The following is a 12,068-nucleotide window of genomic DNA, read 5'->3' on the forward strand; positions in this document are numbered from 1 at the left end:
ATCCTTCCCTTTTCAGTTCATGTCATTGCAGTTGCTTCACTGATGCATTACAATGACAGTTGGCTGTTAGTATAAAAATAAAAAAATTTGTAAATGCCTGCAGCGACCAGCCATGTTAAAAATACCTTCTGACACCAAAACGACATTCCCATTCCAATGATTATGCAAGAGTAATAAAATCAGCAACACAATGACACTCTTTCATACATTATGCAATTATATCATGCTCTCTGGCACCATTTCTATTGAGATATGAGAGCTGTGAAATGAGAAGGTACAGTAGGGGACATTTTGACACGGGCCTGGTCGACCCTCTTGCTACGGGTTGGTGTTTTAGCTGCCTCTGTGTAAGGTGTAGACGTCTCATGTCTCCGTGCTTGTTTTTCGGGGGTACCCTGCGGTGATGCTTTTGGGGGATCTGCTTCCTGTTTCCTGTCTCTATGCCTCCCCCCTGCTTGTGTGTGTGCTTCCAGGGTGAGGGTGATGACCGAGGCACTGGGGACACAGCGGTTTCGGTGAGTCTGGGGAGGGGGGTTTGGGGGGGGGGTTCCAGCGCTAACACAGGGGCGCTTTTGTGGGGCTGAAATACGAGCCCCCGACCAGGCCGGGATGTTGCCGCTTTGAAGTCCCGCTCTCGCACGCATTCCTCCGTGCACGCTGCGAAAGATGTCTGTCTTAACAAGCGTTTTCACTCTTGGAATAAGACTTGTTGGGGCGGCTTGTGGCGTAGTGGTGAAGGTACATGACTGGGAGCCACAACGTCAGTGGTTCGAATCCTGGTCGAGCCACAATAAATGATCCGCACAGCCGTTGGGCCCTTCAGCAAGGCCCTGAACCCCACATTGCTCCCCGGGCGCTGCACTGTGGCTGCCCACTGCTCCTAGGTAACTAGGATGGGTCAAATGCAGAGGACAAATTAACCCACAGGGTTCAATAAAGGATATCTTATCTTATCTTATTTACTTAAGATTGCTTTGCTTTTTCACAAGTAGAAAATATTAGCTTGTCTTACGATACTGTCCGCTTGAAGGTGTAATGTCCTTATTCCGTTATCAAAACCGTCTCACCTGTTGCGCTGTCTGCTACTGTAGCTCCTGACTTTATCAAACATGTCAGAGGAACTAATTCAGTCATTCAGAGCAATGTGGGAGAGCCTGAATCCAAGGCCCCTCACTCCCTCTGGCCCAGCTCAGGATGGTCTATACTATCAGCACGGAGCGGGAAACACCTTCTCTTAAATGTCAGGATTATCATTTCACAAGTGAAACCTGCGTGTTTGTAATAAACACAAATTCAAGGAGAGCGTTTGGGAGGGGAGTTTCAGGCCAACTGGTTTTCCCCCTTCTCTAACAGCAGTTTAAGAGTTTCGCTTCAGTTTGGGGAGCGGAGTTTCCCAGCCCCCTAATAAAACCATATCAAACCTGTGTTTGAGGGAGGGCTAGCGTGTAGTGCAGGGATTAGCACTAAGCACCAAACGTCTGGAGAGATCAAAATGGAGGAGGTGGTACAGGCATGGTGCTGAGGATCTGGGTTTGATTTTGAGGCCGTTCTGTAGTGTTTACAGCACAGAGGGTACGCCTAGCGCTGGCTGTGAAGTGTACCTGCATCACCAGGTGTACCTCAGTGCCCAGGTGTGTCTGTAAGTCAAGGTGTCCTGTATACCCAGGGGTACCTGTATACCTAGATGCACCTCTATGCCCAGGTGTCCTGTGTACCCAGGGGTACATAAATAAGTGCACTTCAGTGAATGCACACACCATGACACAGAAATGACACTGTTTTCTCTCTGCAGATTATGGAGCGAACCGAGTCTCTCAACCGATCCCTAAAGAAGAGGTGAGTTTTTCTGAGCAATGAATTTGGTTTTTATGGCTACAGTTTATTTCTGAATGGGAGATATGGTGTTATAAGTTGTAGTTCCTTATTTTATTCTTCATATTGTGTGTTGAAATATGAGAATGTTGAAATCCCATGTTCAGAAAATGCTTTGCAATACTGTTGTGCCAGAATCTTTTGTGAGGCTCTGAAAGACGAGGTCCCTGGAGCGTAACACTTTCAGTGTGAACACGTTTTTATGTGTAAATGTACTGTCTGAAGTAGTGAAGTTTTGTGAGGGTAAATTGGCACCAGAGGCTTAATAAACTGAAATGCCTCTGGTAACCACTGGAGTTTGTGAGCTTCTGGGGGGATGTCAATCCCTGGACGCCAGGAGAGAAGGGGAGAGAGAAAAGTGAGGTTGGCAGTAAAATGGTGAGGGAGGGAAGAAAAGGAGAAGGAGAGAGAGAGAAAAAGAGGGAGAGAGAGAGAAAGAGAGAGAGGGAGAGGGAGACAGAGAGAGAGGGAGAGCAAGAGGGAGAGAGAAAGAGAGGGAGAGAGAGGGGGGGGGGAGACAGAAAAAAAGAGGCTGTGTCCTGTGGTGAAGCGGTCCTCCATCTCTCTGTTGCGGGCTGCATTTGACTGAAAGGTCAGCGCAGCCTCCAGTGAGAGAGGGAGATCAGCGTTCAGTCCTTTCATTACATCAGCGTTGTCCGGGGTGATTTATGGGCTGGCAAACTCTCACCAGATGTCAGGTTGGTGTGTTTTTTGTGGGCGGGGGGGGTTGGTGACTGCTGAGATGTTGCCCTTAAAGAAGGCTCCGTTCAGTCTGCTTGCCATCCATTATTAAGCGCTAACGAGCCAACAGGCTAATGGGCTAGCAGGATCCCAGCACATTTAGAGCAATTCTGAGGCAGGAAGGCTAACCTGGATAAAAAATAACAGCTTTGATTTGAAACAGTTAGAGCCAAAATGGCTTCCTGGTTCCTAAGTTTACCAATTGTGGGGCTGAAGAAGAATGGGTGGGGGGGGGGGGTGTTGAGAGATATGCGATGACATCACCTCGCAGGACGGGGCTGTGGCTTACGGGAATGTGAGGGAGAGACAAGGTTTGTTGTCGCTCTCTCCGCCGGTCCGGGCATGACCGAACACGACGGCCGCTTGTGTGTTTTTCGCAAGCTTCAGAGGGCCATGACATACGGCACAGATTCCTCAGCGTTTCTCCGCAACGATCGTCATCGTTTTCAGCGGAAAACGGGCTGGAATTAACGATCAACAGGCCGTGGTCATCTCTCTGCCACTCACCCGTGTGTTATTCTGTGGGGGGGGATCATGTTGCTGAATCATTAATTACTCGCACGTGGCTTGGCTTCCGGTGCGTTCCGGGGAGGATATGAGGGTACAACGCGGCGTAATTGTCCCACTGAAATAACTGGCTGAGCGGCTTTTTTTCCGTGTTGCACGGTCCGGATTAGCTGGAGAGGTCGGCCCAGGGCGTTGCTGCCTTTCGCGGGTCGTTCCAGTGCACGGCTCTCACTCCTGAATTCTCAAACCAGGGGTACGTTCAACCGGAAAACGCTTAGCCGCGGTTTCCTCGGCAATGCATTGCAACAGGCTTTGAGATATGTTTTATCCCATTTGGCGGGTGTGTCGGGGGGGGGGGGGGAAATCAATAATGACATAGGCCTGTGATTTAAAACCCCCAAATGGCCTTCTCAGATGCCGTAGTAGCGAACCGCACCTCAGTCTGCCCACGTTTTGCAACATGGTGTTCAATGCGCCGCCGTTTCCGTTTAAATAAATGTTTGGCTACGTTGTTGGGTGGCAGTTGGTGTCTCCCCAGCTGTGCATTGTGGAAATGGCACTTTCCAAAGGGAGAGGGCAGAACGCTGTTTGTAAGTGGAAGTGTTTGTATGTGTGCCTGGTGTAGGGTGTCCTAACTGTGGCCCGTCTTTGCGTTTCTCCCAAAACAGCAACAGTGTTAAGAAGACCCAGGCCCCCCTGCTCACCACCAGGATCGACAACAAACTGGAGCAGTACAGTCACGCCATTGAGGTAATCCCCCCCCTACCCCTGCCAAAAATCCCCCTCTCCCCCCTGACCCAAAACTCAAATCCCCCCTCCCCTCTGACTCAAACCCAAAATCCCCCCTCCCCTCTCCCCCCTGACCCAAAACTCAAATCCCCCCTCCCCTCTGACTCAAACCCAAAATCCCCCCTCCCCTCTCCCCCCTGACCCAAACCCTCCTTCCACCATCACTGTTCGGCAGGGATACCCGCCAGAACTATCAGAATTCTTACCTTGCTTTGCCCAGGTTACATTCACTATAACAATTAGGTTTTAGTTTTTAGATGTTGCTGTGTATGTTAATGGTGTATTTACTGCGTATGTTAATGGTGTTGTTGCTGTCTACGTTAATGCTGTTATTACTGTGTATGTTAATGGTGTTGCTGCTGTCTACGTTAATGCTGGTACTACTGTGTATGTTAATGGTGTTGTTGCTGTGTATGTTAATGGTGTATTTACCGTGTATGTTAATGGTGTTGCTGCTGTCTACGTTAATGCTGGTATTACTGTGTATGTTAATGGTGTAAATGTGAAATGTTAAAATGGTGGTGACGCAGTGCTTTGATGGCGTAATGCCTGTGGTTCCTGCGGTCTGATTCACCTGTGTGTGTCACGGGCGCTGGCTCAGGTACATCCGTCATGCCCGGCCAGGAGTGTTACACGTCATGCTCACACACAGGTAGTCCCGTGCTCCACCTGCGTGAGCTGACAGGTGAGAGTGAGTTATGAGGAACCTCAGGCCAGGTTAGGATCACGTCTCCGTCGGTGACCACGCCTCATTCGGCAGCCCCAGGGGTTTGTCTGTCTGTGGGTGAAACAGATGGAGCTCTGGGAAATGATGTCACCTGTGTACCCCCCAGACCCCCCCACCTCCCTGTAAACACGGGTTTTCCAAGAAAATAAAAGGTACAAACTAATTATATATTGCTGGCTTAGGGTGCCATTTTATGCAGCTACCTATAGGGTATCACCCCAGCAACAAGCATTTATACCTTTTTAGGCACTTTTAGTGCCTTTGTTTCTCAGTCTGTTCATACCCGTGACATCACCAACGTCCCACCGCCGCTGTGAGGTAAAGGCTTGGTGGGATGGTCTTTTTCCCACAATGCACTGTGACCTCTGTGATCCCCACAACGCAGAGAAATATCCGCACACACAAAGCAGTTTACCACCGGCACACACGAAGCAGTCTACCGCCAGCAGTCTGTAATTATGGACTTACCCCGGTGCGTTTAGACTCAGCGTGGCCTTTCTGGAGATCTCTGTATCTGGGGGTTTGGCAGGACACATACACAATTAGAGAATTAGTTTGGTGGAGTTTTGTGGGTGTGTATCTTTTTTCCCTTTTGTGCAGCGATTTTGTTTTAAGACCCTATATTGAAGTGCAGACATTTGCAGCTTAAAATATCCTTTAAAGAAAAAGAAAAATAAATTTTGGGGGGGTTTTAGGACAAAACAAACATGTAATATGACATTACTGACATTGTGTGGCTGGGTTAGGCACTTCTCAACAGCTGGGAGAATCGCTGGCATTTTCCATGTGAGGTAACAGCATTGAGCTTGGCTGAAAAGGGTTTCTAGAATGTTTTGTTCAACATTCTAAGTCTGTGTTCTAGAACCAGCTGGGATCAGAAGGTTCTGTTAAGAACATTCCAATTCCAGGTGATCTGACACCATAAAGGGTGAAAGCTCACAGCCCGACCAACCACATGGTTGTTATGGCAGTTTTAGACCTATGTCATGTCAGCTGCGTATGTGTTTTAATGATCTAATGACGTAATAAATTAATGAATTCCCCTTGTTGATTTCAGGAGGCCAAGCAGTCCAAGCAGGGTGTGGTGGACATCCCCTGCCCCCCCGAGCCTGTGGCCGCCAAGAAGAGCCTGTTCGAGGCGGGGGAGGCCTGGAACCAGAACTCCCCCAAGACCACACCCTCAAAGGCAAGATGGCCGCCACCATGTGCTCTGCCGTCCTGCAGCAGCCATTTTCTGTCCACTGTGAACCCCACACTCTGCCCCCACTCTGTACCCTCTGGACCCCACACTGTACCCCCACTCTGTACCCTCTGAACCCCACACTGTACCCCCACACTGTACCCTCTGAACCCCACACTGTACCTCCACACTGTACCGTCTGAACCCCACACTGTACCCCCACACTGTGCCCTCTGAACCCCGCATTGTACCCCCACACTGTACCCTCTGAACCCCACATTGTACCCCCACACTGTACCCTCTGAACCCCACACTGTACCCCTGCACTGTGCCTTCTGAACCCCACACTGTCTGCTCTGAACCCCACACTGTACCCCCACACTGTGCCTTCTGAACCCCACACTGCACCCTCACACTGTCCGCTCTGAACCCCACACTGTACCCCCGCACTGTGCCTTCTGAACCCCACACTGTGCCCTCTAAACCTCACACTGCACCCCACACTGCCCTCCCAGGTGCAAAAGGTTTGCAAGAACATACAAGAATCACATTTGGAGTATACAGGATATATGAAATACATACCTGTTATTGAATTGGCATATAAATTCTTCAATTAATTAATTAATAATTAATAATTAATTTACGTACAAAACACTTCATAATCCTTTCTAATATGTCACTGTATATAAAAGGGTCCATAATCATACACAAATAAATGTGTTTTTTTCAACATAAGTAGTTTTTACAAACCTTCCACACTGTGCTGTACCCCAGGCTGTGAACTTTCCGCTCCCTGTGTTTATACCTCTGTGAGGCTGCATGAGTGCCGCCCCAGGACAGCTCAGATAGACACTCCACTCTCCTGCACATGTGTACATACACATACATTACCTGTGATGCCATAACACTGCCATTCAGCTGCTGTGTAAACCTGCCTCCTCTCTCTCTCTCTGTCTCCTGTCTTCCCTTTGAGCCGTAATGGCTGATTGGTTCTCAGGGTTGTCTTTGAGCTGTAATACCTGAATGGTGCATAGGGTTGTCTATGATCCGTAATGGCTGACTGCTGTTCAGGATTGTCTTTGAGCCGTAATGGCTGAATGGTTCTCAGGGTTGTCTTTGAGCCGTAACGGCTGAATGGTTCTCAGGGTTGTCTTTGAGCCATAATGGCTGAATGGTTCTCAGGGCTGTCTTTGAACCTTAATGGCTGAATGGTTCTGAGGGTTGTCTTTGAGCCGTAATGGCTGAATGCCTCTCAGGGTCGTCTTTGAGCCGTAATGGCTGAATGGTGCTCAGGGTTGTTTGAGGTGAACAGGCAGGCAGGCAGGCTCCAGGCAGAGGTCAGGGAAGATAATCACTCAGCCAGACTGCTAACTGAGCCCTCACGTATTCCCTTTCACCCGTTCCTGCAAAAACACTTTTCCCCCTGTTAGCGGGGTCGTGGGGCACGCAGGGACGCTGCAAAGGCTGCTGGGATACCTGCCGTTTCACAGCAGGAGGAATCCCAAAGAGCACAGGACTCTGGCTGGGTCGGTCTCCTTAAGGAGAGAACACACACACACACACACACACACACACATACACACACTTACTTATTTAGATAGAGGAGGAAATAAAGGATTGAATGAGTGAGCGATGAATTCTGCTTCCTGTTGTAACCTGGTCGTCTTTGTCTCAGGATGCTGAAGGCCTGAAAGTGGGCGTGGCCGACCTGATCACCCAATGGGTGAAGGGCAACCCCGAGAGTGGCGCCAGGAACCCCGCCTCCAAACCAGCCGTGAGTACTGCAGCCCTGATTGGTCAGATGAGTTTTGTGGGTTCAGCGGTCCTTCCTAGTGTTAAAGGGACAAAAAAGGACTGCATGCTGTGTCAGTGTGCGTGTCCATAACGAAGCGTTTGGTTTTACTGATGTACAGACTAATGTACTGTCCTGCTGTGGTCTCTCCCTCCCTCCCTCCCCCCTTCTCTCTCTCTCTCTCCCTCCCTCCCTTCTTTTTTCCCGCAGTCTTCACGTCTGCTGCTCTCTTTACCCCTCTCTTCTCCGAGGTAACAGTGTCCTTTTCCCCATCTTTATTCCTCCCTCCCGCCTTAAGTGCCACGTCAGCGTTTATTACTGAATCCAGAGATCTGGGTCACCATAGCGACAGGCCTGCCCTTAACACACGTGCATGCGTGTGCAGCTGTGTGCATGCAAAACTATGTGCAGTTTGTGTCTGTGTGTGTAGTATGTGTGTATGTGTGTGTATTAGTTTGTGTGTGTGTTTGTGTATTTGTTTGTGTGTGTGTGTCTAGTATGTGTGTGTTAGTTTGTGTGTCTGTGTATTAGTTTGTTTGTGTGTGTAGTATGTGTATGTTAGTTTGTGTGTGTGTGTATATATGTGTGTATTAGTTTGTTTGTGTGTGTGTATATATGTGTGTATTCGTTTGTGTGTGTTGTATGTGTGTGTTAGTTTGTGTGTGTGTGTATATATATGTGTGTATTAGTTTGTTTGTGTGTGTAGTATGTAGATAGGGAGGTAGGAAGAGGGAGATGGGGGAGTCAGCTCTACAGGGGGTACCCCCCCCACTGTACCCCCGGGTTCCTGGTGGAGGACAGTCAGACATATGGGGGGTGAGCTGGGCTGTTATCGCTGGCCTGACTGTAAGCTCTACAGACAGCACATCTGACAGGCAGACTAGATCCATCAGGCAGAGTGCTGACAAACACTGCCCCCTGGTGGGCACTGTGACGCACAGCTCCTGTGGTCTCCCATAAGGGCAGATAGGCACAGTCTCACTGCTGTGTTTGACGAATGATAACGTTCCTCGTTTACGCGCCTCTGTCCCAGGACATTAAGGCCGGCGACGTCCTGCACAAGAAGAACATGTGGGAGTCCATAAGAGACGGCTCATCCTCGGAGAGATCCCCTTCCGGGTCAAAGGTGAGCGCAGCGTCCATGGGCGTTTCTCAGTGTACTTGTCTGTTCTTGTGGTCCTGTGAATTTCTGCGGCGTCATATTTAACGGCCCAAGTCCTGTACCTTCATATTAAACGTTTTATGATGTGTTTTGCTTCACCTTCAGGGTACCCCGTCCGGTAAACGGTACAAATTCATCGTAACGGGCCACGGCAAATACGAGAAGATTCCGATCGATGAGGGCGAATACGACGCGTACGAGGACGAAAAGCCAAGTATGAGTCCTGCAAAGCCCACACATCCACGTGTCCGTCAAATCTCATAATCCCTTATGTATTTCTACGTCCTATTGACTCACTGCAGTCATTAAGGATCCCGCGACACTCTTCGCAAAGAGAAGGGGGTTCCCCGGTGTCCTGGCTGAATTCTGAACCCTGGCTCTTTCAACCTGCCACCTAATCATTCCCTGATTCAATTGGCAAAGACATTTGTCTCTCCCTCTCCGCGTCAGCAGGAGTGTGGTGAGCATTCTGGCACAAAATGGCTGCCGTTGCATCACCCAGGTGGGTGATACACATTGGTGGTGGTTGAGGCGAGTTCCCCCCTCATCACTGTAAGCACTCTGAGTGTCTGGGAAAGCGCTATATAAATGTAATGATCTATCTTATCTATCTGTTTGTTTAATGTTAGCTGATATTTCAGCTGTTCAGACCCATGACTGTGCACACTCTTACACTGGTATTACTGTAGGCTGCAAGGTGCCAGTTTCACAGACAACAGATTAAGCTTAGTCCTGGACTAAATTGAGTTTTGTGTGGAGAATCTAGTGGAAGGGAGTAGACTTAATCTGTCTCTGTGAAACCGGCCCAGTATTATGCCCGGCGTAATGTTCTAATTCAGGGGGTTTTCAACCGGCTTTGATCCAGGGACCCCCTCCCCTGGCTCAAAGGCATTCCGAGGACCCCCATCATAAGTCGTAAAGGGTTATGGGCGGGGGTGGGTTTGGCGCGGGGACGGAGGTGGGGTGGGCCGGTTTTGAGAGTGCGGTCGCGGGGCCCCCTGTTGGATCCCTCGGGCTGTAATTGGATAATACCCCCGCAGACAGTTCCCTAATCTCACTGTGGGACCGCTCCGTCAGGCTGACCCGCGGCCCTGTGACTCTGCTTTGTTTTTGGAAGAGGCTCAAATGATGGGGGGGGGGGGGGGGTGAAAAGCACCCTGCCCCCCCCCCCCCCCTCGCTGGCGCGAACATGCCCGTTATTAACCCCCCCACTTTGAAAAGGTGTTGACATCCGCATTGTTTTAGCCGAGGGCAAGAGCAGATCAGAGAGAGTCAGAACCACAACACCGACTTCTATCTCTCTCTCTCTCATGTTTATCACCCACCCCTTGTTTTTATCAGTCCTCCGTTTTCTCTCTCTCTCCATCCGTGACATTGTTTAATCACGGCGTAAATTCACTGGGGGTATATTTCAGGAAGCAGCATGAAACATCAGGGCCCTGTTTCACAAAGCAGGATTACTGAGTTAGCCAGATAACTGCACTGAGTAAAACCCAAAAGCAGGATTACTGAGTTAGCTGGATAACTGCGCTGAGTAAAACCCACAAAACAGGATTGCTGAGTCAGTTGGATAACTGCACTGAGTAAAACCCACAAAACAGGATTGCTGAGTCAGCTGGATAACTGCACTGAGTAAAACCTGGAACAACTCAGTCCATGTTCCAGTTTTAGGAGGGTTCCAGGTTTTACTTAATGCTCTTATCCAGCTCAGTGATCCAAATAAACTCACCACTACTGTATGTGAATGGTTCTTGTATCCAGTTAAACATTAACTTTGGTAACAATGGCACCACTGATTATATTTTATCTACACTGCCTGCTAAAATGAATTGTGGTGTTTGTTTTATGGACATACAGAAGGTGCAGGAACACCATAGTTACTTTGCTGTTCATAGAGTCTGTTTCATTGCATTACATTACATTAAATTATTGGCATATGCTCTTATTCAGAGCGACGTACAGTTGATTAGACTAAGCAGGAGACAATCCTCCCCGGGAACAATGCAGGGTTAAGGGCCTTGCTCAAGGGCCCAACGGCTGTGCGGATCTTATTGTGGCTACACTGGGGATTAGAACCACCGACCTTGCAGGTCCCAGTCATTTACCTTAACCTCTACGCTACAGGCCATTTCAGTGAATCTTCCCTCGATACCTAAAACCAGTGATTTTTACTTGTGTACAAAACACCAAAGCAATGGAAAGTTCCACATATTTCAGTCTATGATTACTTAATCATTTACGCATTGTAAAATAGATACAATGCTACTACTTACTGTACATTTTTAATGCAACCAGCATAGCAGTTTAATTTAAACAGTTTTCCTTTCGCAATTTAGCCTGCATTCACATCCGTTATCTTGAATTTTCCTGAACATAGTGGTTATACTTTCTGTAAAACCACCAAGGTCACTTTAAAAAAAACTAAATATAGCTGTATAGTTTTTTTATTCACACAGTTTTGAGCATTTTAATTTGGCATTTTGCACAATTTGGAAATAGGCAAGACTATTCTCAGTGGCATGAATTCACTCTCAGGGAATAGTTTGCTCCCTGTGATAATTATAGCCCAACAGCTTGGCCTGTTTTGGGGTTCCTGATGCCCCCCGATCCCCCCTCTGAGCCCAATGAGGCGAGGGACAGCAACAGAGGGGAAGCTGGAAGTAACTCAACACCCCGAAGAAGAGGGGGGGTCCTATGGGTCAGGGGGGTGAAGATGTTTATACTCAGTCTATTCCCCCTCTCAGCTGTTTCACACATGGCCCTGAGTTCAGGGAGGTCTGGGACAGGGCGAGCTCTCTGCCCCTCTCGAGACGCTGGCCCTTTAAATGAGGTGCCTTTCTTTAATTAAAGTGATGTAATCTTAGCACGTTTACCAGAAATGGTCAGGGGCAGTGTGCTGATAGACTGCCTAGCGGCTGTGGGCACGAGTTTGACCTGCCTCTGTGACCTCAGCATCTGAGTATAAACTGCTCCTTTGACCTCAGTGTCTCCCAGTGTGTGTGTGTGTGTGTGTGTGTGTGTGGTTCTTGTCATTTCTCTAGATGTTTATATATAAGTTAATGCCCAGGCTAGGACAAGACATTTTCAGAGGAATATACCCATAATTCCATGCTCTAGTCCTTGTTTTGCTGCTTGCAGGCAGAGTTGCTTTCTGGGTAATAAAATGGGGAGAGCGCATTGGTATAGTCACCGTTCACATCGAACCAGAGAGGAGCTCCACCGATTGAGTACGCTGCTAAGAAATGGACAACGACAGTGGTGATTGGTGCATACCTACTGGCTGTTCAATGTGGGGACT

At 48.7% G+C, this 12,068-nt stretch overlaps 1 protein-coding gene across 1 annotated transcript in view; it reads left to right on the top strand.

Annotated features, from left to right (window-relative positions):
• lsp1a (lymphocyte specific protein 1 a) overlaps positions 1 to 12,068 on the top strand; it is a 47,940-nt gene that overhangs the window by 24,805 nt on the left and 11,067 nt on the right. The window contains exons 7-13 of the mRNA XM_061222519.1: positions 474 to 515; positions 1,793 to 1,836; positions 3,789 to 3,870; positions 5,694 to 5,822; positions 7,492 to 7,590; positions 8,642 to 8,734; positions 8,876 to 8,984. Of these exons, the coding sequence (XP_061078503.1) occupies positions 474 to 515; positions 1,793 to 1,836; positions 3,789 to 3,870; positions 5,694 to 5,822; positions 7,492 to 7,590; positions 8,642 to 8,734; positions 8,876 to 8,984 (598 nt within the window). The remainder of the gene's footprint in view (positions 1 to 473; positions 516 to 1,792; positions 1,837 to 3,788; positions 3,871 to 5,693; positions 5,823 to 7,491; positions 7,591 to 8,641; positions 8,735 to 8,875; positions 8,985 to 12,068) is intronic.

The sequence above is a fragment of the Conger conger genome, chromosome 15, assembly GCF_963514075.1.
Source record: "Conger conger chromosome 15, fConCon1.1, whole genome shotgun sequence".
In the NCBI taxonomy this organism is placed as follows: Eukaryota; Metazoa; Chordata; class Actinopteri; order Anguilliformes; family Congridae; genus Conger; species Conger conger.